General features: G+C 62.6%; 1 protein-coding gene across 2 annotated transcripts in view; it reads right to left on the reverse strand.

Annotated features, from left to right (window-relative positions):
• Positions 1-22,195, reverse strand: part of PIEZO1 (piezo type mechanosensitive ion channel component 1 (Er blood group)) — a 69,115-nt gene that overhangs the window by 520 nt on the left and 46,400 nt on the right. Inside the window, exons 6-50 of one of the 2 annotated variants that reach the window (XM_054453026.2) lie at positions 21,734-21,902; positions 21,389-21,602; positions 21,096-21,267; positions 20,890-20,976; positions 20,721-20,808; positions 19,796-19,896; positions 19,403-19,663; positions 18,265-18,376; positions 18,005-18,195; positions 17,780-17,928; positions 17,486-17,668; positions 17,055-17,188; positions 16,737-16,894; positions 16,459-16,635; positions 15,810-15,935; positions 15,539-15,739; positions 14,908-15,112; positions 11,677-11,781; positions 11,159-11,312; positions 10,835-11,078; positions 10,662-10,758; positions 10,399-10,570; positions 9,720-9,809; positions 9,541-9,644; positions 9,144-9,215; positions 8,024-8,124; positions 7,379-7,481; positions 7,248-7,304; positions 6,989-7,161; positions 6,735-6,841; positions 6,370-6,549; positions 5,960-6,218; positions 5,690-5,878; positions 5,318-5,582; positions 4,771-4,903; positions 4,540-4,687; positions 4,223-4,437; positions 3,954-4,112; positions 3,726-3,873; positions 1,154-1,342; positions 937-1,029; positions 692-864; positions 494-616; positions 331-410; positions 66-252 (exon numbers count right to left, since the gene is read on the reverse strand). In XM_054453026.2, coding sequence (XP_054309001.1) covers positions 66-252; positions 331-410; positions 494-616; positions 692-864; positions 937-1,029; positions 1,154-1,342; positions 3,726-3,873; positions 3,954-4,112; positions 4,223-4,437; positions 4,540-4,687; positions 4,771-4,903; positions 5,318-5,582; positions 5,690-5,878; positions 5,960-6,218; positions 6,370-6,549; positions 6,735-6,841; positions 6,989-7,161; positions 7,248-7,304; positions 7,379-7,481; positions 8,024-8,124; positions 9,144-9,215; positions 9,541-9,644; positions 9,720-9,809; positions 10,399-10,570; positions 10,662-10,758; positions 10,835-11,078; positions 11,159-11,312; positions 11,677-11,781; positions 14,908-15,112; positions 15,539-15,739; positions 15,810-15,935; positions 16,459-16,635; positions 16,737-16,894; positions 17,055-17,188; positions 17,486-17,668; positions 17,780-17,928; positions 18,005-18,195; positions 18,265-18,376; positions 19,403-19,663; positions 19,796-19,896; positions 20,721-20,808; positions 20,890-20,976; positions 21,096-21,267; positions 21,389-21,602; positions 21,734-21,902 — 6,848 coding nt within the window. The remainder of the gene's footprint in view (positions 1-65; positions 253-330; positions 411-493; positions 617-691; positions 865-936; positions 1,030-1,153; positions 1,343-3,725; positions 3,874-3,953; positions 4,113-4,222; positions 4,438-4,539; positions 4,688-4,770; positions 4,904-5,317; positions 5,583-5,689; positions 5,879-5,959; positions 6,219-6,369; positions 6,550-6,734; positions 6,842-6,988; positions 7,162-7,247; positions 7,305-7,378; positions 7,482-8,023; positions 8,125-9,143; positions 9,216-9,540; positions 9,645-9,719; positions 9,810-10,398; positions 10,571-10,661; positions 10,759-10,834; positions 11,079-11,158; positions 11,313-11,676; positions 11,782-14,907; positions 15,113-15,538; positions 15,740-15,809; positions 15,936-16,458; positions 16,636-16,736; positions 16,895-17,054; positions 17,189-17,485; positions 17,669-17,779; positions 17,929-18,004; positions 18,196-18,264; positions 18,377-19,402; positions 19,664-19,795; positions 19,897-20,720; positions 20,809-20,889; positions 20,977-21,095; positions 21,268-21,388; positions 21,603-21,733; positions 21,903-22,195) is intronic. The other variant, XM_054453027.2, reaches the window with a different exon arrangement.

The following is a 22,195-nucleotide window of genomic DNA, read 5'->3' on the forward strand; positions in this document are numbered from 1 at the left end:
CTGGTGAGTCCTGGGGCCGCCCAGAGCCCCCCAAGCCGCGGGGTGCCCCCCAGCCACTCACTCACCCGTAGCCAGCCAGGAAGCCGAGGCTCGGTGGGCTGACCTTGTCGCTGAAAATGACCATGGGCAGCAGGTTGCAGTCGGTCCGGCACTCCTGCAGCTCGATGACCCACCATTCGAGGAAGCCGGTGGCCCCCGCACCCTGCTCCCTCCGCAGCTGGATACGCACGCCGAGGTAGTCGGCCTCCTCATCTGGGGCAGAGCGAAAAGACGGTTGGGGCCGCAGGTCACCCCTCTCTAGCCTCCCCCAACCCCCACACCCACACTCACTGGGCTGCAGCTGCTTCACAGGGTTGGCTTCGGGCCCGTTGGGGGCACGGATGTACTTGGGGAAGAGATTGGGGATGACCCTGCAGGGAGGTGCTGGAAGGTCAGGCCTGGCCCAGCCAACCTGGCGCAGCCCTCCTGCCCACCGCCCGGGCCCTTCACTCACACAGACTGGTCCGAGGTGCCCTCGAGCAGGCTGGCCAGCTGCCGCCGTGCAGTGCTGTTGGGGGCCAGGGCCAGCATGTGCTTCTCGTTGGCATACTCCACGGTGCCTCCCTTGGCCAGGTCCCTGTGGGTGGGAACACAGCGTCACCCACTGTGGTGGGTTCACCCACCCAGGCACTGCCCCAAGTCCAGGACGCACCTCTGGAAGTTCCAGGTGAAGCGCAGGGTGATGTCGGCCGTGCCGTTGTAGAGTTCCCGCTTCATCTGGGCACGGCTTGGTGGGCTAATGCGCCACAGCGCCCCGGAGCTGCCCTCTATCTGTGCCGTGACGATGTCCTCAGGGCTGTACTGGCTGATGAACTGCATGGCCAGCTGGGTACAAATGACACCCTCAGTGACTGCAGCCACCTCCCCCCCAGCTGTCCCAGGGCGGAGGCCACTTACCGGCTGGGGGTCAAACTGCCGGGACAGCGCCTCATAGGCCTGGGCCGTGAAGGGGGTGATGGACGGCTGCTGGGCGCTCATGGTGAACAGCGGCTGGGGCAGGTACGGAGACACAGGGCCACGAAGATGAACGTGGAGGAGCAGCTGGGGGTGGCGCGCTGCCTTGGCCAGAACCCCCAGGGGATGGGAATGGACAGGCGGACCCACACATGCTCACCTCATAGCCACCGAGCTTGAGGGTGACAGTGACATCGATGGGCTGGTTGACAACCCCGACCACGGAGCGCACCAGCGACATGAAGAGCAGCGGGAACCAGATGATGGCGATGAGGAAGAGGATGATGAGGCCACCCATGCCGTACTTGACGATCTTCTTCTTCTTCTGCCCTTTGGGCTGCGGGTATTTCTGGAGGGGAACGACACAGATCATACGCTCAGCTCTGCCCTTCCTGCGGGTCACACGACCGCATTCTCCAGCTCACCCAGCAGCCTACAAAAGCCCCAGCCTGACTTCGGCATGGCACAGCGGTACTAATGGTGAGCAGATGCAGGCCAGTGGAGTAGAACTAAGAGTCTAGTTGGAACCCTCGTGTTCAGGGGCCATTGATCTTAGACAAGGGAGCTGTGACCGTTCAGTGGGAACGGACAACCTTTTCAACACGGTGCAGGCGCCACCCCAGGCAGGAGAATGAAATGCAACTCCTGCCTCATACCGTGTGCCAAAATTTACCTCAAAGTGGATCAAAGAGCTAAACTTCAGAGCTAAAACTATAGAACTTTTAGAAGAAAACGTGCAAATCTTCATGAACCTGGATTTGGCAAAGGAAAACAAAGTAAACCAGATATTACCAAGATAAATACTCTGTGCTTCCAAAGACACCAAGAAAATTTAAGAGACTGTCCATAGAATTGGAGAAATTTTCTGCAAATTGTATTGATAAAGTTCTAGCAACCAGAGAATACAGAGAATTCTTCCAACTCAGTCATTTCTAGCCAATGTATCTGCAGAAAAACAGAAAAAACTCTAATAAAAAACAACCCAACTGCTGGGCACGGCGGCTCACGCTTGTCATCCCAGCACTTTGAGGTCAGGAATTTGAGACCAACCTGGCCAAAAATACAAAAACTAGCCAGGCCTGGTGGTGCGCACCTGTAGTCACAGCTACTCGGGAGGCTGAGGTGGGAGAATCGCTTGAACCTGGGAGGCGGAGGCTGCAGTGAGCCAAGATCATGCCACTGCACTTCAGCCTGAGCGACAGAGCGAGATCCTATCTCAAAAGCCCAACTAAAATACGGAGAAAGGATTTGAATAGACATTTCCCCAGAGAAGATACACAAATGGCCAAGCACATGAAAAGACGCTCAATGTTGGTCAACAGGGAACTGAGAAAAGCCCACAGCAAGCCACCCGTTCAGCAGGAATGTCCAGAACAAAAAAGACATAGTAACAGGTTGTCGAGGATGTGGAGAAACTGGAACCTCATGTTGCTGGTGGGAACCTAAGATGGTGGAGCCGCTGTGGAAAACCAGCAGCTCCTCACGATGGAAACCATCACCAGCACTTCCAGCCCTGGCGTGCAGCCACAGAACCTGGGGCACGGGCACACACACGTGTACACTGGCGTGCCTGGCAGCATCACGGGCAACAGCCCATCAGTCAGCCCATCAACAGATGAGCATGTTGTGGTCCATCCATGCCACAGAATATCATTTGCCCATAAACAGGAAGGCCGTACTGCCACATGGGTGGACCTCAGAGACACCATGCTGAGTGAGGAAAGCCAGTTACAAAAGGACAAATGCTGTCTGAGCCTGTTTTCATGAAATATCCACTGTAGGCAAATCCCATAGAACCAGGACCTAGACAAGGGGTTACTAGGGGCCAGGGGAGGGGGAAACAGAGTGACAGCCAATGGGCACTGGGTTTCTTCTTTTTACTTTTTTAGAGACAGGGTCTCACTGTGTTGCCCAAGCTGGAGTGCAGTGGTGTGATCAGGCTTAATGCAGTCCTGACCTCCTGGCCTGAAGCCATCCTCCCACCTCAGCCTCCAGAGTAGCTGGGAGCACAAGTGTGCACCATCACACCCAGCTAACGTTTATTTTTTTGTAGAGAGAGTCTCACTATGTTGCCCAGGCTGGTCTTAAACTCCTGGCCTCAACTGATCCTCCTCCTTTGGCCTCCCAAAGTGCTGGGACCATAGGCATGAGCTGCCATTGCCAGCTAATTTTTTAATTTTTACATTTGCTGAGGCAGGGTCTCACTGTGTTGCCCAGGCAGATCTTGAACTCCTGGCCTTGAGCAGTACCTCCCTCCTCGATCTCTTAAAGTGCTGGGATGACAGGTGTGAGCCGCTATGCCCGGCCCAGGGTTTCTTTTTGAAGTGGTGAAAAGGCAGATGCTCAACTGTGAATCTACTAAAAACCCCTGAATTGTACTTTTGAAATGGGTGAGTGGTCTGATGCATGAATTCTCTCTGAAGAAAGCCATTCAACAAGAACGCAGGAAACAGTGTCTGTCTGGTCCTCCCTGCACCAGGCCCTGCTCTGCTGCCCGCCTGCCTGGAACAAGACCAACTCCACTGCCCACTTCTGCCCCCGGCACGCACTCGCAGCTGCCAAGATCACTGGCCTCATGATCAGCTAGTGGGTGGGCTCGCCTCATGTCCCCATGGGCTCCGAGCCCTGGGAGGGCCTCCAGCACCACGGGTTCTCGTGGCAGCAGTGCCTCTGTCTTAGGGAGAGGGCACATCCCTGGCCCTTGTCCAGGCCCCCGCCCTGGGCCCAGTCACCTTCTCTGTCTCTCGGCTGCATTTGATGATGAAGATGTTGGCATAGATGTCCTCCACGCACATCCAGCTGGACAGGGACAGCGTGGTGTCCGTCCACACCCAGTCCATCACTGCCCGCAGCTCCACCAGGAACGGCACCAGCCGGAACCTGCCCACAGCCAGGGTTCCCGTCAGGTGGGCTCCCTCCTGCCCAGGCCGTGACCCCCACCCCGGTGGACCTGCACTCACCCCTGGAAGAGGAAGAGGTTGAGGTGATTGTACTTCTTGGTGAGGAAGTTGCCGAGGATGCGGGTGGGGTAGCCGCAGCGGATCTGGTAGGCGGACAGGGCGAAGTAGATGCATTTCACGAAGTACCACAGCTGGGCCACCGCATTCTGGCTGAACATCCTGGGGTGGGATGGCCAGGTCAAGGACCCCATCAGAAACAGAGCCCCGCAGGGCCCCCAGCCCGCACTGCCCCGCCCCTGGAGACCGAGCGCCCCCACGTGTGGGCCCACCTCTCAGTAACGGCGGGCAGGATGAAGAACATCCATAGGTGGATGGCCAGCACCAGCACCACCTGGAAGGCCAGCTTGCCCAACACGGTCTTGCGCAGGTAGAGGGCGCGGTCCACCACCATGGTGCTGAACTGGATCAGCAGCATGACCAGGAAGGCCTCGGGTACCTGGTCGTCTGATAGGGAGGACGTGATGTCCGTGGCCGCCGAGTGCTTCTGTGGCCAGGAGAGCACAGGTCAGGGGGAGCCAGGCCCACGGGATGTGGGTGGCTGCTGAGCTCTGCGTACACTGGTGGGGGGGTCCCGGGCCTGGCTTACCCCAAAGGCCCAGAAGCCAAAAATGATGATGATGAAGTCGACAACATCAGCCAGGAACATGAGGGCATAGACGTCGGTGGCTGCGCGGTACTTGGTGTGCAGGATGTCGTGGAAGAAGCGCCGTAGCGGCCGGTATGTGCCCTGGGCCCTGCGGAAGGGGATGCTCAGCCTGGTGCCAGTACCTGCCTCCCCACCCCCACTCCCCAGCTGCCCCTGGCCGCCATCACTCACAGGGACAGGCAGAAGCCCTGCAGCCGCCGCCCGGCCGCCCTTACTCTTCCTCCAGAGCGGCTTGGCCTCTTCTCTCTTCCCGTGGGGGCCTCTTTCTCTTCCTCCCCCTCTTCTTCCTCCCTGTCCTCAGCTTCTGTAGGGAAAAGCTGACTTCTGCCCGGGCCCCCTGGGGACTGGGCCTGGCTCATGGCTCCTGACCACCCTAAGAGGCTGGCATTCTCCCTGGTTGACACACAAGCGGATGGAGCACAGGAAGCTCCTAGTGTCACTGGCAAGGAGACAGCTGGGGCTGTGTCCTGTCTGGGGCAACTGTGAGGGGCCAGCCCAGGCCAACAGTCGCCCTGCAAGTGGGGGGCATCCCTGGGGGCAGCAGCCAGGGACGGCTCTGCAGGTAGAGCCGGGAGCTGTGGCTCAGAAGTGGCGCCTTCCTGGGATCCAGGTGGGCCTCGCACTGGGCTTGGCCGTCTCATCTGAGAAAGACCCTCCCTGCAGTAGCCCCACTCAGAGAACTGGGTAGGCAGGAGGTTGTGGGGCAGGGCGCTTATACCGATGGCTGCCGGTCCTTTCCGTGCTGGGCCCTCCTTCTTCCTTCTTCTAAAACGTAGACTGATGCGCCTCGTGTCACGGGGCCTGAGCTCCACCTGGGGTTCTGGGGTCCCGTCCGTAGGTCCGACCCTCGCTTTCACCTGAACGTGGTCCTTGGTGGTGACCCCAGGCACCCCTGGCCCCTCCTCGGCTCCCTGCTCCTCCTCGCCGCTCTTGTCATGCTCCTTGGATGGTGAGTCCTCCTCGTGGTCCCAGAGGCCATAGCACTGAGGGGTGGGAGAGTGTGGTGAGGGGGCCTTGCCTCCCCGGTGGAGAGCACAGGTGCCCAGAGGGCCCACCCAGCCCCGCACTGCCAGCCAGGGCTCACACTCACCAGCAGCTGGGAGCGGTGGAAGAAGAGGGCCATGAGCTGCACCAGGTCGTACTTGATGTAGCCGTCAGTCTTCTCCAGGCCCAGGATGCGGGGCGGGAAGTAGGGCTTGTTCTCGTAGCGCCGCAGCACCACGTGGCTGTTCCAGGGGAAGAACCCAAACTGGAACAGGTACTTGACAACCACTGTGACCTGTGGGGGAGGGGGCTCAGCACGCGGGGAGGGTCACGGTGTGGCAGGCCGGGCGCCCCCTCCCCCGCGTCCTCGGCCCACCTCGGTGAAGACGATGGCCGTCATCCAGAAGCGCTTGCTGGGCCTCGGGATGGACAGCATGGCCCACAGGAAGACAAGCACGGGCAGCACCAGCGAGCCGGCGGAGGCCGTGACCATGTGGTTGAGGATGATGATGAAGTAGCAGAGCAGCTCCGAGTGGGCGGCCACGCACTGGTACACGGCCCGCAGCAGCTGCAGCGCCCGGCCCTGCCCCTCCGCAAACAGCTCTGCCTCCTCTAGCTCTGGGATGTGCAGGCGCCTGCAGGGAGACCCGCGAGTTTGGGGAAGCCTGGGACCGCCCGAAGGCGCAACGGCCCGATGTGCTGCCGGTCACAGACAGGCTCCTGCCCCTGTTCGGCTGCTCCCCGAGGGCCACGGTGAGGCTGGTGTTGTGCGCGTCCCGCCCCCACCTGTCCAGGAGCAGCTCGCTGGCCGTCCGCATCCGTCCCTGGTACAGAGAGGCGCCAGCCTCGCGCTCCCCGGGGTCGGTGACCGCCTCCTCACTGCCACTGCGCGTGTGGTAGCCGGTGCTCAGGGGGCTGCCCGTGTCGTCTGTCATGCCGCTGAGCGGCTCCTCCGCGCCCAGCCCACTGGGGAGGGAAGCCGAGTCACAGAGAATCCTGCTCTATGGCCTGACCCCAGGCTGCAGGGAGGGGCAGGGTGGAAAGTGCCCACGGTCCTTTGGTGGACAAGGGAATGGCGAGGGTCGGGGATGGCTGGGCGTTGCCCACCCTCCAGGGGCAGCAGCTGGGGCTCGGGTCACCCCAGCACCTACCTGGACACGGTGCTTGGGGCATTGGGGGCCTCGGTGGGGCCTGGCAGTGTGGCCTCGGCCTGGCTTGTGTACAGCTGATCCAACACGCCCCGGTGCACTTCACCGCCCTGCAGGGCACATGAAGGGGCTCAGGGCTGTGTCCAGCTCTTGTCCCCACACGGGGTTTCGTGCAGTGGGCGCGGGACCAGGCTGTGAAGCAGGCAGGGGCGTGGTCAGGCAGAGCAGGGACGAGCATGGTGCACGGGCGGGCTCACCTGCAGGAGCTCCTGTGTGAGGAAGTAGCGCTCTGCCCGCAGCACGTCGCTCATGGTGCTATGGTGCCGGGTGAACTCCTGCAGCCAGCGTGTCAGCCCGTCCACTAGCGCCTGCCCCAGCATCCACAGGAACTGCGCCGTGCTCAGCACCCTCTGCACCATGTGGCTCCGGCCTGTGGGAGGGCGGGAGGGGACCCTGGAGGGGCAGCCTGTGAGGCCAAGAGAGACCTCCCACTCCCCAGCCCCGGGGCCCACGTACCTGCCGCTGCCTCCTCGGAGCCCTCTGCCGGTTCCACCTCCTGGCTGGGGCCACCTCCTGGGCACAGGATGCTGGTCAGTAACTGGCAGTCCCGCGGCTTCCCCTCAGAGTCCCCACGCCCCCCAGCTCACCTGTGGGTAGCTGTCCTGCCTGCTCCTGCCTTGCCTGCTCCTGTTCCTGCTGCCGCCGCCTCAGCACCGTCTGGGCGTTGGTCACCCATGCCTGGTACGCCAGCTGTGGGCCAGCCCCTGGGTTAGGACCCGGCCTCCCGAGCCATCAGACCCAGGCGGGAAGCTGGGGTTGGGCAAGCCGGGTGCCAGATCCAGATCCCTGCTCTGTGTCTCCCAGGGACCTCCGTGTCCCTGAGCCCCTCCCGGATGGGGACCCTGAGGGGCTGTGGGGGAAGACCCCCACCCGTGCAGCCCACCCAACTCCTGGTCTAACACCGAGAGCCAGGGGCCCAAAGACGGACCCAGGATAGCCAGGCGGACAGCACAAAGGTATTGGGCCTGTCTCACAGGTCAGGCCACAGGCAGCCACCAGAACTTGGGTGGTCAGAGCCAAGACTGTGGGGCAGCAGGCTACACGTGACCCATGGCCCTGTAGCCTGGTTTCCCATGGGACTTGGGAGGCCTGGATGGGGCTGGGTGGGCTAACTGGAGGTGGAGGAGCTGGGCTCCCAGGCCCTGGGGGCATCTGGCACCCCCTATGCTGCCCTGGTCCAGGACCACAAGCTCTGTGGTTGGAGTGGGGCCGACGGGGCTCTCCCACCTCACCTGGAAGGCACTCTGTGCCGACGGCCTAGGGTCTTCAGGGGCAGCCTCCTCCTCTTCCTCGCTGTCGGACTCAAACAGGAAGTAGTCCCCGGAGTGGATGACTGTGGGCAGGCAGCGCTGAGAGCCAGCCTTCCATGCAGGGAGACTCCCAGCCAGACCCCCTCCGCCTGCATGGGCCAAGGCCCGAGAGCCACCCTTCCCCTGCGGTGCAGGCACAGGACACAGGCCAGCGCGGTGGGACAAGACAGAGGCGGGCAGGGCAGCTGAGGAGCAGAGCCAGTGCGGGCTGGGGTGCGGAGTGGGCCGACTGCAGAGGACCGAGGAAAACCCAGGAGGCTGTGTGAGAGTTAGAAAAACAGAACAGGCCGGGCGCGGTGGCTGACGCCTGTAATCCCAGCACTGTGGGAGGCTGAGGCGGGCGGATCACCTGAAGTCAGAGGTTCGAGACCAGCCTGGCCAACATGGTGAAACCCCATCTCTACTAAAAATTAGCTGGGCATGGTGGTGGGCACCTGTAATCCCAGCTACTTGGGAGGCTGAGGCAGGAGAATCCTTTGAACCTGGGAGGCGGGGGTTGCAGTGAGCCAAGATCACACCATTGCACTATAGCCTGGGTGACAGGGCAAGACACCATCTCCAAAAAAAAAAAAAAAAAAATGGCCTGGAGTGGGGCACATGCTTGTAGTCTCAGCTACTTGGGAGGCTGAGGCAGGAGGATCACTTGAACCCGGGAGGTGGAGGTTGCAGTGAGCTGAGATCATGCCACTGCACTCCAGCCTGAGGACAGAGCAAGACTACATCTCAAAAAGAAACAAAAAAACCAGAATAACGCAGTGCTGCTGGGCCCCAGGTGAGATCGCTGCTCAGCCACCATGTGTCATCCGGGCAAGCTCCGAGACTCCCACCGTTGGAAGGGCTGGGGCATAGCCGGGAGAGGACATATTCAGCCCAGGGGTCTGCAGCCAGTGAGGCACCCCCCGACCCAGGAGGCCTGAGCACGTCCTGACGCTCAGGGCCTGGGGGTCGGGGGAAGGGAGGGGAAGATAGCAGGCCAGGCAGAGGACAGGTGGGGGCACAGAGGGCCTGAGAGGATGGCCACAGGCGGGCTAATTGGGGGTACCTGTGGCATGGTCCAGCCAGGGCCGCCACCACTGCCTCCGTGGCGGGGAGGAGCCCCCTGGACTGTCGGGCCCTGTGGAGGGGCGGGGTGAGCATGAGGAAGCAGTCAAGGCACCAGGAGGGGTCGGGGCTGTGAGTGCCCCCGTCTTGGGGACAGGATAGGTGGAGACAGACACGGACACCCACAGTGATTGGGGCCATGGGGCTCAGAGCCCATGTGCATGGACGGACAGTCACGGGGCGGCCGTGGGGCCTGCCAGACAGAGGGTGATCACGCGGACAGGACAGGTGGGCTGGGAGCCCTGTGGGATGTCACATGGGCACAGACGCAGCACACGCCAGCAGGCACAGACATGCTGGACACGGGGCCTTGGGTGCTGGACTCCAGCTGCACTCACCTGGCTCCGGGCCGGGGTCCTTGGGGCCCAGGGTTTCCTGGGGGCGACTGCGGTCCGCCCGGCCCTGCCTGTGCTTCTCCTGCTTGGCACGGATACGCTCCATCCTGCGGCGGGGAAAGGTGGGGTATGCTGAGCATCAGGGGGAGGAGCCAGGGAGTCCCCACCCCAGAGGCACCTACTGTCTTTTCAGCTGGGCCAGGGACTTCTCCTCTATCCTGCGGTGGAAGTCGATGCTCTTGAGGTTGGCAGCATTGTAGAGGGCGAAGCCCCTGTGGGGAGGCGGGGATGGGGTGTAAGCACCAGGCGCTCGGCCCCAGCAGCATGGGCAGCCGCCGCTCCTCACTCAGCCCAGGACAGCTCAGCCTGCTCCTCTCTGCCCACGCTGGGCAAGAGGCACTAACGGGGGAGGCATCTGCTGCCCCCCCACCCCCGTGCTGTCTGTGGTGAGGACAGGCCCTTCTGCTGTACAGATGCAGGGGCATCTGGTGGCACCCACCCCACCACAGCTGCAGGGAAGCAGGCAAAGCTGGCCCCAAGCCAGAACCCCTCCCTGGGGCATTCGCGACACCACACAGTGGCCCTCCCACTGGTGGAGAAACTTAGCCCTTAGCGAGAAAGTTGGCCGGGGGTGAGACAGCAGCCACCATCAGAACTGCAGCCTGTGGTCTCTGACAGACCCAGCACTGGGGCAGAGTGTGATGATGCCGGGGGTCTGCCGTCCTTCATTCTCCCTCTAGATGACACACCCAGGCAGAGCCCGCTCTCCATGGGCCGGGGCCTGAGACAGCAAGGTGCCTCCCATTGCCCCCTCCCAGCCCCAAGACGGGAGCTCTGGGCTGTGTCTGGGCCAGAGCTTGCCTGGAGGCTAGCAGGGCAGTGGCCTGGAGGTCGGCCCTGACGTGCAGGTAGTAATGGCTAAGGAAGACGCGGCGCTGCAGCAGCAAGAAGAAGAAGCAGACGCTGTCCCAGATGATGCCAGCCTCCTCCACAGGCAGCAGGCAGTCCTGGTCTCTGTCCATCATCTCCTTGGCTACAAGGCAGGCACCGGCAAGGGTCAGGCCCAGGGTCCAGGAGCAGGGGGCTTCCCCACGCCCTCCCCAGCTGCCGTCCTCGCCACTCACGGTCATAGTAGCCCTTGACGGTGCACACAAGGCTGAAGAGCTGGATGACCCAGCAGAAGCCAGTCTGCATCTGCTCCACGAAGACGCAGGCCAGGAGCTGGGGGAGAGCAGGGTCAGCGGGGCCAGCGGGGCCCCAGGGCAGGGCGGGCAGGTGGGGCCGGGGCTGGGCTCACCGACAGCATGTTCTTGGAGATGATGACGGTGACGTTGTACAGAATGAGGCAGTCCCACAGCACGAGGCGGGCCCGCGTGTCCCTCTGCAGCAGGGCGGTGCCGAAGAGCAGCAGGTAGAAGCAGGCCAGCAGGTAGCCCAGCCCGAAGATGCTGATGCGGGTGGCCCCCGTGACAAACACCACCACCAGCACCAACCAGAACAGGTATCGGAAGACGGCCACCTTCAGCATGTCAAGATAGGACCTGCCAGGCCGGAGCGTCACGGCGGGTGCCCCGGCCACCCCTCCCAGAAGGTTCCCCGTGGAGGGTGGCATGGAACCCACCTGCAGTGGATAAAGTTGGGCACAGGGTTGGGCTCCCCCCGCAGTGGCTCCAGGCGGTCGGTGTTGACGCCAGCCATGCGCTGCCACTCCTCCGTGCGCTCAGCCGAGAACACCTGCCACTGCTGGGAGGCGCAGAGCAGCAGGAGGAAATCACCTGCAGGACATAGGAGCCGCTGCTGTGCCACACGGGGACCCACATGAGGTGGGCACGGCACATAAATCCCGCCTCCCACCCCAGGCCTGTCAGCGTGCAGCCGCTGGGAGCAGACACACGTCTGCCTGGGTGAGTGGCCGCGTGTCCCTGGGGTAGCACCGGTGTGGGGGCGTCTGCACAAGGGCTGCTGGGCGCACATGCTGAGGTCTGTGTGTGTGCATGTGAGGTCAGGGCCTGCAGGCTGCCACGTGCCTGACTACAGTTCCGCCTGTGCACACCTGTGTGCACACTTGTGAGCAGATTTGGGGGTGTGAATGTACTCTGAGGGTCGTCTGTGGAGGCAGGGGTGGTGGGCGGCACTCACTGATGAGGTTGGTGGAGTTGGGGGCCCGGAAGAAATCAGGCAGGTACAGCCACTTGATGAGTGCGGAGTTCATGGGGACGGCCCGGCTCCAGCGCCACGGGTAATCTGGGGGTGGGGGTGTCATGTCAGGAAGGGCCTGGCCTGCCTGGGGCCTGAGACACCCGGTCCCCACCCGTTGACCAAGGGCCTCAGAGCCCGAGACTATCACCAACCCTCAGGGTCCGTGGGAATCACCTCATGCACACCTGGTGTCTTGAGAACTGACAGCTCTAGTGTCCTGGGTGTTCACACACACACATTCCTTAAACTATGCACCAAGCCCCTGGGGGCAAAGGAACCGAGCAGGAGGCCAGAGAACACGGGGATGGGGGCTGCTGGGCCTCCCTGAGTTGTGGCCCACACGGCGTCATATTCCATGATACAACAGTGCGTGTGATAGGACAGCACGTGTGATAGGACAGCTCTGAAAACAACAGCCAGAAGCTGCACGGACGCCTGCAGCCGGGAAAGGTTCAACCTGCAGCAGCCACAGCAGGGAACGTGCTGCTCAGCACGTGGGACCGGGATCCATGCGACAGCCTAGACAGACCTCAGTGTGCTCTGCCGAGTGAAAGAAGCCAGACCCAAAGGCCACCTGCTGTGAGTCCTGCTGACGTGGTGTCCTGACAGGACCACGTGCTGGGGATGGGAGGGGCCAGGGCCTGCTGGGGGAGGGAGCTGTGGCACTGCCGGCCCCCGGCCACACTTCCTGAGAGGCGTGTGAGGCAGGGAGGGTCGGTCCCTAAGGACTGAGGGGGTGGATGTGACTCCACATGTCTGCAAAACCCACAGCACCATCTGCCACAGAGGGAACCTCACAATACAAAAAGTTACCCTCAATGTTGGGGAACCCAGGACATGCTGATCTCACAGGATGGCGACTGCAGGGTGCAGCCTCGTGGAAGGAGGCAGAAGGGGAGCTGGCCTAGGTGACGCTCGAAAGCAGGTATTTCAACAAGGAAGAGGTGGACAGGAAAAGGGGAGCTGGCCTCGGTGATGCTCGAAAGCAGATGTTTCAACAAGGAAGAGCTGGAGGGCCCAGAGGCGGAGGCAGCCCTGTAGCAACAGGCACACCCAGAGTCCAGACCCCGGGCTCTAAACCTCACACTCCTGGAACTCGATCGGGCTCCCCGGAGCAGTGGCTGTGAGCACAGGGTTGGGCCTGGGAAGCAGAAGATGAGGCAGCAGCGCCTGGGAGCAGAAAACAAGACGGGGCCAGGCGCGGCGGCTCATGCCTGTAATCCCAGGAGGGAGCCTTGTAATTTGGGAGGCCGAGGCGGGTGGATCACCTGAGGTCAGGAGTTCAAGACCAGCCTGGCCAACATGGTGAAACCCCGTCTCTACTAAAAATACAAAAATTAGCCGGGCATGGTGGCAGGCGCCTGTAATCCCAGCTACTCAGGAGGGAGGCTGAGGCAGGAGAATCTATTGAACCCAGGAGGTGGCGGTTGCAGTGAGCAGAGACAGCGCCACTGCACTCCAGCCTGGATGACAGAGCAGGACTTCATCTTAAAAAAAAAAAAAAAAAAAAAGGAAAAAGAAAAAGAAAACAAGACGGACTTGAAAAGGGCGGGGCAGGTGGAGAGGGCCCAGAGCTCCCAGGGCCTGAAGCTGGGACCACACGAGACAAAGTAAACAGTGCTGGTCCCACAGCCAGTTCCAGAGATGATGACCAACATCAGTGCTCACACAGACATAAATACCTGAATAAAGAAATCAGCAGGGGACAAAGGACAGCTTTTCCTTACGGAAGATACCAATTAATATGTGTAGAAGAGATGAGGAAACAGAAAACCACCATTAGGAAAGAGGGCCGGGCGCGGTGGCTCACACCTGTAACCCCAGCACTTTGGGAGGCTGACGCGGGTGGATCACCTGAGATCAGGAGTTCAAGACCAGCCTGGCCAACATGGTGAAACCCCGTCTCTACTAAAAATACAAAAATTAGCTGGGCGTGGTGGTGGGTGCCTGTAATCCCAGCTACTTGAGAGGCTGAGACAGGAGAATTGCTTGAACCGGGGAGGCGGAGGCTGCAGTGAGCCGAGATTGTGCCACTGCACTCCAGCCTGGGTGATGGAGCAAGACTCTATCTCAAAAAAAAAAAAAAAAAGGCTTCTTGCTAATGTTGACCAGAGTGGTTTCAAACTCCTGGCCTCAAGGGATGCTCCTGCCTCAGCCTCCCAAAGTGCTGGGATCACAGGTGTGAACCACCATGCCCAGCCAAATAAGGGGAGATGATGTAACAGTGTGTGGCCAGAGGGGCCAGGACCCACTCAGCAGCGGGGAGGCCCAGGGTCTGTGGATGACAGAATTCTCGGAAAGCAGCCAGTGATAAATGGCAGCTCTCCTTGATGGGAATCCCAGCTGACAGACACACAGGGACAATAGAAAGAAAGTCTGTTTCATGAAACCACAAGGCTGACCCCACACAGCCCACCAGTGCCAACAGGCTGGGTGCCACTGTGGGGCAGGTGGGACGCCCCTGAGCTGGCCGCATGCACAAATGTGACTCCCCATCTCAGACCGCAGGGTGCTGTGTGCCTTGAGCAGACCCTCAGCACCAGGACAGCCACGCAAATCCAGTCTCAGGGTGTCAGCAACACTGCCGGCCTCCCTCCGGAACTTCCCAAGAGACAGGAGAGGCGGGGGCGGCTTAGACCCAAGACAAGAGACTAGAGCAAACATCAGACCAGATCCTATCTGAAAACCAAACGGCCACAAAGAAGGGTGCTGAGGCCCGGGCTGTTTGAATGAAGAGGACACGTTTGACGATGGCACTGCCAGGAGACGGGACCACGATTGTGGGGCTGTGGGCTCAGACACCCCCAAGAGACGCATGCTCAAGGCAGCACTTGGGTGTGAGGCATCACGGCCAACCCGCGCGAGGCCTGGAGAGGACGCAGCGCTCCTTGTGTGACTCACAACTTTCCTGAAGGTTTGAAATATTTCAAGATAGAATACTGGGCAAAAAAGGAAAAGAGAACAGCACAGCCTGGAGGGGGCCAGGCCGCCCCCGAGAGACAGGACGCAGGTGATGGCGCCTGAGTAGGATGTGGAGCAGGCAGGAGGGACTGGAAGAGGCCGAGGCTAAGTCTAGGAGGGTGGACAGGAGCCCGGGGCAGGTGGGAAACACCCCCACAGGCGTCCACAAAGCCACAAAGCACACGCCCACCCAAGCCACATGCCCCTCACCGATGCACAGGGCCGGGGGCATCCCCAGGCACAGCAGGTACTGGTACAGCAGGAACAGCGCCAGGAACAGGCAGTAGTTGGGCCAGAGGCGGGCGATGGCCTGGCGGCGCCTGCGGGTGAGGATGGCCACCAGCCAGCAGCCGTGCAGGGTCACCATAAAGTTCATGCGCTGCCCGATCACGTTCACGGCCATCAGGAAGCAGATCTGGGGAGGCGAGAGGGTGGGGCGTGGGGATGCACTGAGTCTGGGGGGAGAGGGACTTTCTCATCCCACCCAGCAGGCCTCAGGCTTGCAGCAGCCCTGCCTGGAGGCTGTGGGCATCAAGCAAGGACAGGGCCAGCAGCGCTGTCAAGAGGGCAGGAGTGGCTGGCAGTTGCCATCGTGCAGGGGAAACTGAGGCTCCAGGAGGTGGGCTGTACGGTAGAGTGGATCTAACTTGGCTCTCTGCCTGTTGTCAGCACCGACACACCACAGGAGTCCGGGGAAGCCTTGCCGGGCCCTGGGTCCCCTACCCGCTGTGGCCCAGGCAGACCCAGGTGGGGCCAGGCTCGCGGCACCTGCACGGTGCAGCCGTCCCTCCCTCCCAACGGCCAAGCCCTGCCCCAGGGGTAGGCAATGTCCTTGCCTCACCTCCAGCCCGAATTTGTAGAAGAAGAAGTTGATGAAGTACTTGAGGCAGCCGAGCAGATCCTGGTCCAGCTGCTGGCGGGTGCCGCTGGCAAACACAACCTGGGCAGGCAGCGGGGCCAGCTGGTGCTGCCGGCGGTAGTGCTCCTGGCGCCGGTACACGATGGCCTCGAATACCAGCAGCAGCAGGACCTGCAGGTGGTTCTGCGGAGGGCAAGGGTCAGGGGGCAGCCGGCTACTCGCCTGCCCAGCCGCCCACCAGCCCCTCACTCACCTGGATGTAGCCCAGGTTGGGGAACCCTTTCCGCACCCCAAACCAGTTGGCAGGGTCCACGGGCCCCCGGTACAGCAGGGACTGGCTGATCTCCGTGGGCAGCAAGTTGGTGCTGTTGGGGGAGGGCTGGCAAGAGGCCGGGCATCAGTGCCCCCTCCCAGGCCACAGTGCCCCCCGGCCCTGCCTGGAGCCCACCACAGCCACAGCTCTGGGGCAGGTCCACCGCTCCCCCAGCCAGGGACACGGGGGCTGCCAGCCTTGGAGCCATCTTCACGGGGAAGGGGACCAGGTGTTTGAGAAACAGGGAGACCACAGGCAGGGGCTAGGGGAGTGAAGAGAGGTCCAGGGAGAAGAAGGGATGTGTGAGAAAGTCCCAGGCAGAGATGCCTGACTGTCTCCCCCTGCCCAGGCCTGGGGTGGGGCCCTCCTGTCCTCACTGCGGGACACCCTTGTGTGCAAGGAGTGGGCCCCTGGTCCACAGTTGAGGTAAAAGGATGCTTCCTCCAGGAACTCCCCTTGGCCCCCCCAGGGGAGGGTCCTCCACCTCCATTGCTGGCCCCACTGCACTGAGGCAGCTGCCCCGAGAGGGTGGGACTGCGAACACAGTTGCCTGGAGCTTCTTCCTGTCCCAGCCCGCGGGGGCCAGTACCTCGGTGCAGTTGCTGGAATACTCCTGGGGGTTGACAACCTTGAGCTGGTACAGCATCTTACACACGATGATGACGCAGGTCCACACAGTGGACAGGCAGGAGGCCATGGGTCGGAAGCGTGGGTAGGGCAGGGCGAAGGCCCACAGCACCACCAGCAGCAGGTTCATCACCGACACCTGAGGGCAGCGGGCATGTGGGGCCGGGCTTGGGGAGGCCAGCCGGGCAGGCCAGAGCGACCCCACCCCAGATGGGAAGCTGAGTTGCCTGCCACACTCACCTCCTTCAGGGCCACCCAGACGGTGTACAGGGCCACCAGCTTGAAGACGTGAAGCTCCAGCAGCCGCCGCAGGAACACCTGCACGCGTGAGAGGACGTCCGAGAAGCCGGCTGCCAGCTCCAGCAGCCGCTCGGCCACCAGGCCCCACTTGGCTGCACCTGTGATGGTGTGAAGGTCAGTGCAGGGCAGAAATGGGGATTCCCGGGTCCCCTGTGAGGAAGAGGCTCTGGAGCTCAGAGGGGACTCTGTCAACGCCCCCCCAGCTGGGACATGGCACAGCAGACTGGGTGGCAGCTGTGCTCTGCCCGCCCGACTCACCTTCAGGTACCTGCATGGCCTGGTGGGGAGTGGCCACACCCAGCCCCTCGTCCCTGGAGTCCTCCTCCTCCTCCTCCTGCTGCTGCTGCTGCTGCTCCTCCTGCAGCAGTGGGGTCCCGCTCACTGTATCCTGCCTGGGAGAGGGTCCGAAAATGTCATCTCCCAGCTGGGTTCCTGCCCCTCTCATTTCCTGGGGCTGGAAGAAGCCCTGTCTGCACCGCTTCTGCTGCCAGGTCAGGTGCACAGCTGTGTCGCAACTCGTGCCCACTGTCCCTGCAACCTCCACGCTACTGCCATCCCCTTGGTATGAGCAAATGCCCATCGGGATCTGAAGGTGGAGGATGTGGCTCCTGTCCAACTCCCGCCTGGCTCCCTCCCTGGCCCAGGAGGCTGCACCTCTCCAGGGCCGGACAGGGAGGGCGGGGCCGCACCTGTGAGCCCAGCGCGGGAGGCGCGTGCCAGGCGGGGACACGTGCTCCATGTCGGTGAGCTGCATAAAGGGCCGGTGAAAGTAGTGCAGCTGCAGGATGCAGGCCAGCAGGAAGAAGCCGGGCACCAGGATGCTGGAGAAGAGCTCGGACACGCTGAACTGCTCCAGGCCCAGGTCCCCCAGCCTGCGGAGGGGCAGAATCAGCACCAGCCTGGCCCCCGGCGGAGCCGCTGCAGCCCTGCAGAAGTGCACGGGGTGTCAGCGCCCCTGCCCCACTGCCCCAGCCTGGACTCACTGCTCGTTGGTGAAGCCGGTGAGGTTGCGCCAGTATGCAGGGAAGTCCTGGAACTGGAAGGTGTAGACGGCGATGAGGACCAGCATGGTGTAGGCCACCACGAGCCACCAGAAGGCCTTGAGGAGCTTCCGCCACAGGCTGTAGTACACCTGCCGGGTGAGGTGGGGGTGGTGAGGACCACGGGGAGGGTCCGTGCCCCAGCCCCCACCCTGGCCCGCCAGTCACCTGGAAGAGGGTGAGGCAGAGCAGGAAGAGGAACATGTAGACAATCTTGTAGACCACGAGGCGGCCGGCAAAGCTGACCACAATGAACATGCCAGCACACACATAGATCCAGAACTTGGCATACACGCCCTTCACCAGCTCCCCCAGGCTCTGCAACAGCGTCTGCGTCCGCGTGGGCTCTGTGGGCCAAGCTAGGGGCAGGCGATGGCATCAGGGCGGGCAGGCAGGAGGACAACCCCCGCCTCTGGCCCACTACTCACCTGTGTCTGCCACGGTGACCTCCATCAGCGCAGCTGGAGACTCTGCCCACTTCAGCAGCTTCTCTTTCACAAACTGGCGCAGCAGGAGCCAGAACGTCAGGGTGTAGAGCAACTGTGACAAGCGCGGGGTGTCACAGTCAGCCGGGGGGCCCAGCACCCCTCCCACAGCCGGGGGACCCAGCACCCTCCTATAGCCGGGGGCAAGAGCTCTCAGGGAGGCGGCTGGCACCAGCCCATCCACTGCAGCCTCCCCACAGGCACCAAACACCCTCTTGCTCACACCCATCCAGAGGCACACAAGCACACGCTCTCACATCCACGGATGAGTGCATGGGTTCACTCTCACTCACACGCAGAGTCACACACGGATTCACTAGTTCACGTGGGCACAGATCCATGCACGTACCTGCACACACATCCACATGCTGGAGTGCACATTTGCCCACATGCGTGCTCACATATACACACAAGCTCACAGGTGCACATGTTGGCACACGCAGGCTCACGAGTCTCACAAGATGAGACACACCCACTGGCCTGCAAACAGGTGTTCAGACACGATGCTGGCACCCGTCTCACATGAACACGCAGGCACCCTGTGAACACATGGCCTGCACAGCTTGTCACTGAGACCCAGGGCTGTGCATGGTGCCAATGGGCAGAGCCCACACTCACACACACTGTCAGGGGCGCAGGGATGGTGCCTGTGTCAACAGGCAGAGCCCATGCTCACACACAGTGTCAGAGGCGCAGGGGTGGTGCCTGTGCCAATGGGCAGAGCCCACGCTCACACTGTCGGGCGCAGGGGTGGTGCCTGTGCCAATGGGCAGAGCCCACGCTCACACAGTGTTGGGGCACAGGGGTGGTGCCCATGCCAACAGACAGAGCCCACGCTCACACACAAGTCGGGGCACAGGGGTGGTGCCCGTGCCAACACAAGGTTGTCTGTTTATTCACTCAACAAACGCTCACTGAGAAGCTACTCTGAGCTGGCCCTGGGTGGGCAGAAGGGGACAGACAGACACAGATCTGCCTTCCTGGCGCTGCCACTCCCCCGGGCAAGTGGACATTGAACAGGACGACAATCCTAACAGGTCCGCGCACCCGGGCACCCCCGGATGTGGTGGTGCACGCTCACCATGGCACCAAGGTCCAGGCAGGGGTAGCGGGTGTGCTCCAGCCCCAGCTGGCGCAGGCTGACGGGGCCCAGGGTGGTGGGCAGCTCAGGGCGCAGGTCCATGGCCCACACGTAGCGTAGACAGCACAGCGTCATCCCGTACAGCAGGATGCAGGGCGAGCACAGCATGGCCAGTTGGTGGCGGCTGCGCACCATCCAGATGAGGCAGGCCCAGAGCAGCAGCACGAAGGTCAGCCAGCTGTGGTAGGTGATGCTCCACACCTGCGCGGCAGAGAGGGCTGCATAGCTGCCCAGCGCACCCCACCGAGGCGATGCCCCACTCCTGCGCGGCAGAGGGGGCTGCCCAGCCACCCTCCCCCGCCACATCCCACCCCAACCCCCACAGCCGCCTACCATCATGGCGATGAGCGCGCACACATAGCTCTGGTCCATGATGAGGTGGCCCAGGCTGTGGAGCGGGGACGCCTCCCTGGGCTCAGCCTGCTTGGGCCGCACTGCAGGTGGGGACAGAGGTCAGCTCCGGCAGGGTGATTTCCAGGCCCCCCCACCCTGACTATGCGCTAAAATCTGGGCCCTGGGCAAGCACAGCAGGAGGGACGGGCCCCCGGTGGCCATGGTGGGCTATGGGCAGAACACATGGGCTCCAGCGGTTGGGCTGACACCGTCCCAGAGCGTCAGGGATCGCCCTGCCAGCACCTGCCGTTCTCTGGGCCTCAGTTTCCTTGAAAGGGTGGGGCGCACAAGGTGGCCCTGACCACCTTTGCAGCTCTGCGCACCTGAAGACTCTTAGGACCCCCACCCCAGGGCCCTGGCTTCATTTGCTTCATTCAGAAACACATTGCAAAATGGAAAATCAAGGGTTAGGGTGAAGAAAGAAAGTAGCCAGAAAGAGCCCCCAGGCCCTCCCAAGGCGACATGGCCAACACAGAGTTCCCAGGCCAGCCCCTGCCCTGGAGGAGCAGCCTCCTGGGGCCACTGGGCCACCTGGAGCAGCTCCCAGAGCTAACAGCCCAAGACAGCATAGCCACGTTCTCTGGGGAGGGGTTGGGGGACCTGGAGGCCCCCCATGGGGTCTTGGGGATCAACGACGCGGCCACTCAGCTGCCCTGGGGGTCTCGGGGGTCGGTCAGTGACATGGCCACTCGGCTGCCCCGGGGGTCTCGGGGGTCAGTGACACCGACCCGTGGATGTCCTGGGCGCCCGAGGGGGCGGCAGGCAGAGGTGCGGCGCGAGCATGCGAGAGCGCCAGGCGGCCACCAGGGGGCAGCACCGGCATCTCCCCCCAACCCAGCCGTACCTTGGACAGTGCGGTACTTACCAGGCCGCTGCCGGAGGGAGCTCTGGCCAGTCAGCTCGTGCACGATGCAGTTATCAGCCTCGGTGTCGGGTGCTGTGGGCACCACGTGCTGTGGGCAAGCAGCGGTGAGCCATGCAGGGGCTGGCCCAGCGCCCCCCACGCTGGCGCCTCCACCTGCCTGGCTGCTCACCTGGTCAGCCTCCCGATCCTGGGGCCACTGGTCCAGCTCTGCTAGCTCCAGCTCCCGAGCCTCGTCCCCCTTTGCCGCCTCCTTCCTCTGCAGAGACCAGCGTCTTGAGCCCAGACCAGCTCCACACCCCACCCAGAGGCAGGAGGTCCTGAGACCAGCCCCATGGCCTGGCCTCAGCCCACCCCCCATGGGTGGCAGGTGCTCACCTGGCCGGAGGGGCGGTACGCACGGAGCTTGCGCAGAGAGGCCGTGGCGTAGCACAGCAGCAGCAGGACACCGGGGCTGGCATACACAGGCCAGTCCAGGCTGGTGTTGAGGACCAGCGCGTGGGGGCTGGAGCAGTTGGTGGGACCCACGAAGTCCTTGAGACCCAGCACCCTGTCCAGAGAAGACCCGTCACGGCCCACCACCCCGGAGGCAGTGGGGCCACAGGGGCTAGACGGGCCAGGTGGGCAGGACCGTTGTAGGAGGAAAAAGGGGCTGTGTGGCAAGCCGTTACCTAGCCCAGATGCCGGCAGGCGGGAGCAGAGCCTGTGCCAAGGGCGTCTGGTAGCAGTAGAGGCAGATGAGATGGCCGGCGCCGAAGCACCCCACCGCGACGCAGAGTCTGCTGAAGCCCCGAGTGCTGATGGGAAAGTGGCAGGCCCACCAGGTGCAGATGGCCAGGAACACCAGCAGGTAGACACTGGAGAGGGCCGAGGGGTGGGCGATGCCTGCGGGGCAGGGCAGGGGCACACAGGGTTGTACCTGGCCTGTGCCGTGTGTCCCGCTGTCTCCACAGTCATCAGGGAACTCCAAGACCCCTCCCAGTGTGACTGCCAGTGCCCCCTGCCTCGGTGCGTACCTGCCAGTGCAAGCAGTGTTACGACCAGGACCCGCCCAGCTGCCACCAGCAGCCAATGGGCTGTGACTCGGAAACGAGCGGCCAGCCGTGACCTCCGTGTAGGGGCCAGCGTTGCTGCTTCCTGCAGCCCTGCCGGGGGGCTGGCATCCACATCCCTCTCGTCGTCATCCTGCCAAGGTCACGGGCAGGGGCAAGGTCAGGTGTATCGCACTGAGGCCACCTCTCCAGCCCACACCTGCCCAGTCAGGAGTGGGAGGTGGCCACATCCACAGCTGCTCCTCTGAGGCCCACAAGACAGCCTCCCTGAGCACAAGCCCCAGCCATCCCTGAGGTCTGCCTGACACCTTCCTACTTCCTCACTCAAGCTCACAGGCCCTGCAGGCCTTCCTGGTAGCAGCTCCCACCCTGGCCGAAGACCCAGGGTCTGTCCTGCCAAGCCCAGGCACGTGATGACCTTTCCAG

This window comes from Pongo pygmaeus, chromosome 18 (genome assembly GCF_028885625.2).
Source record: "Pongo pygmaeus isolate AG05252 chromosome 18, NHGRI_mPonPyg2-v2.0_pri, whole genome shotgun sequence".
NCBI lineage: Eukaryota > Metazoa > Chordata > Mammalia > Primates > Hominidae > Pongo > Pongo pygmaeus.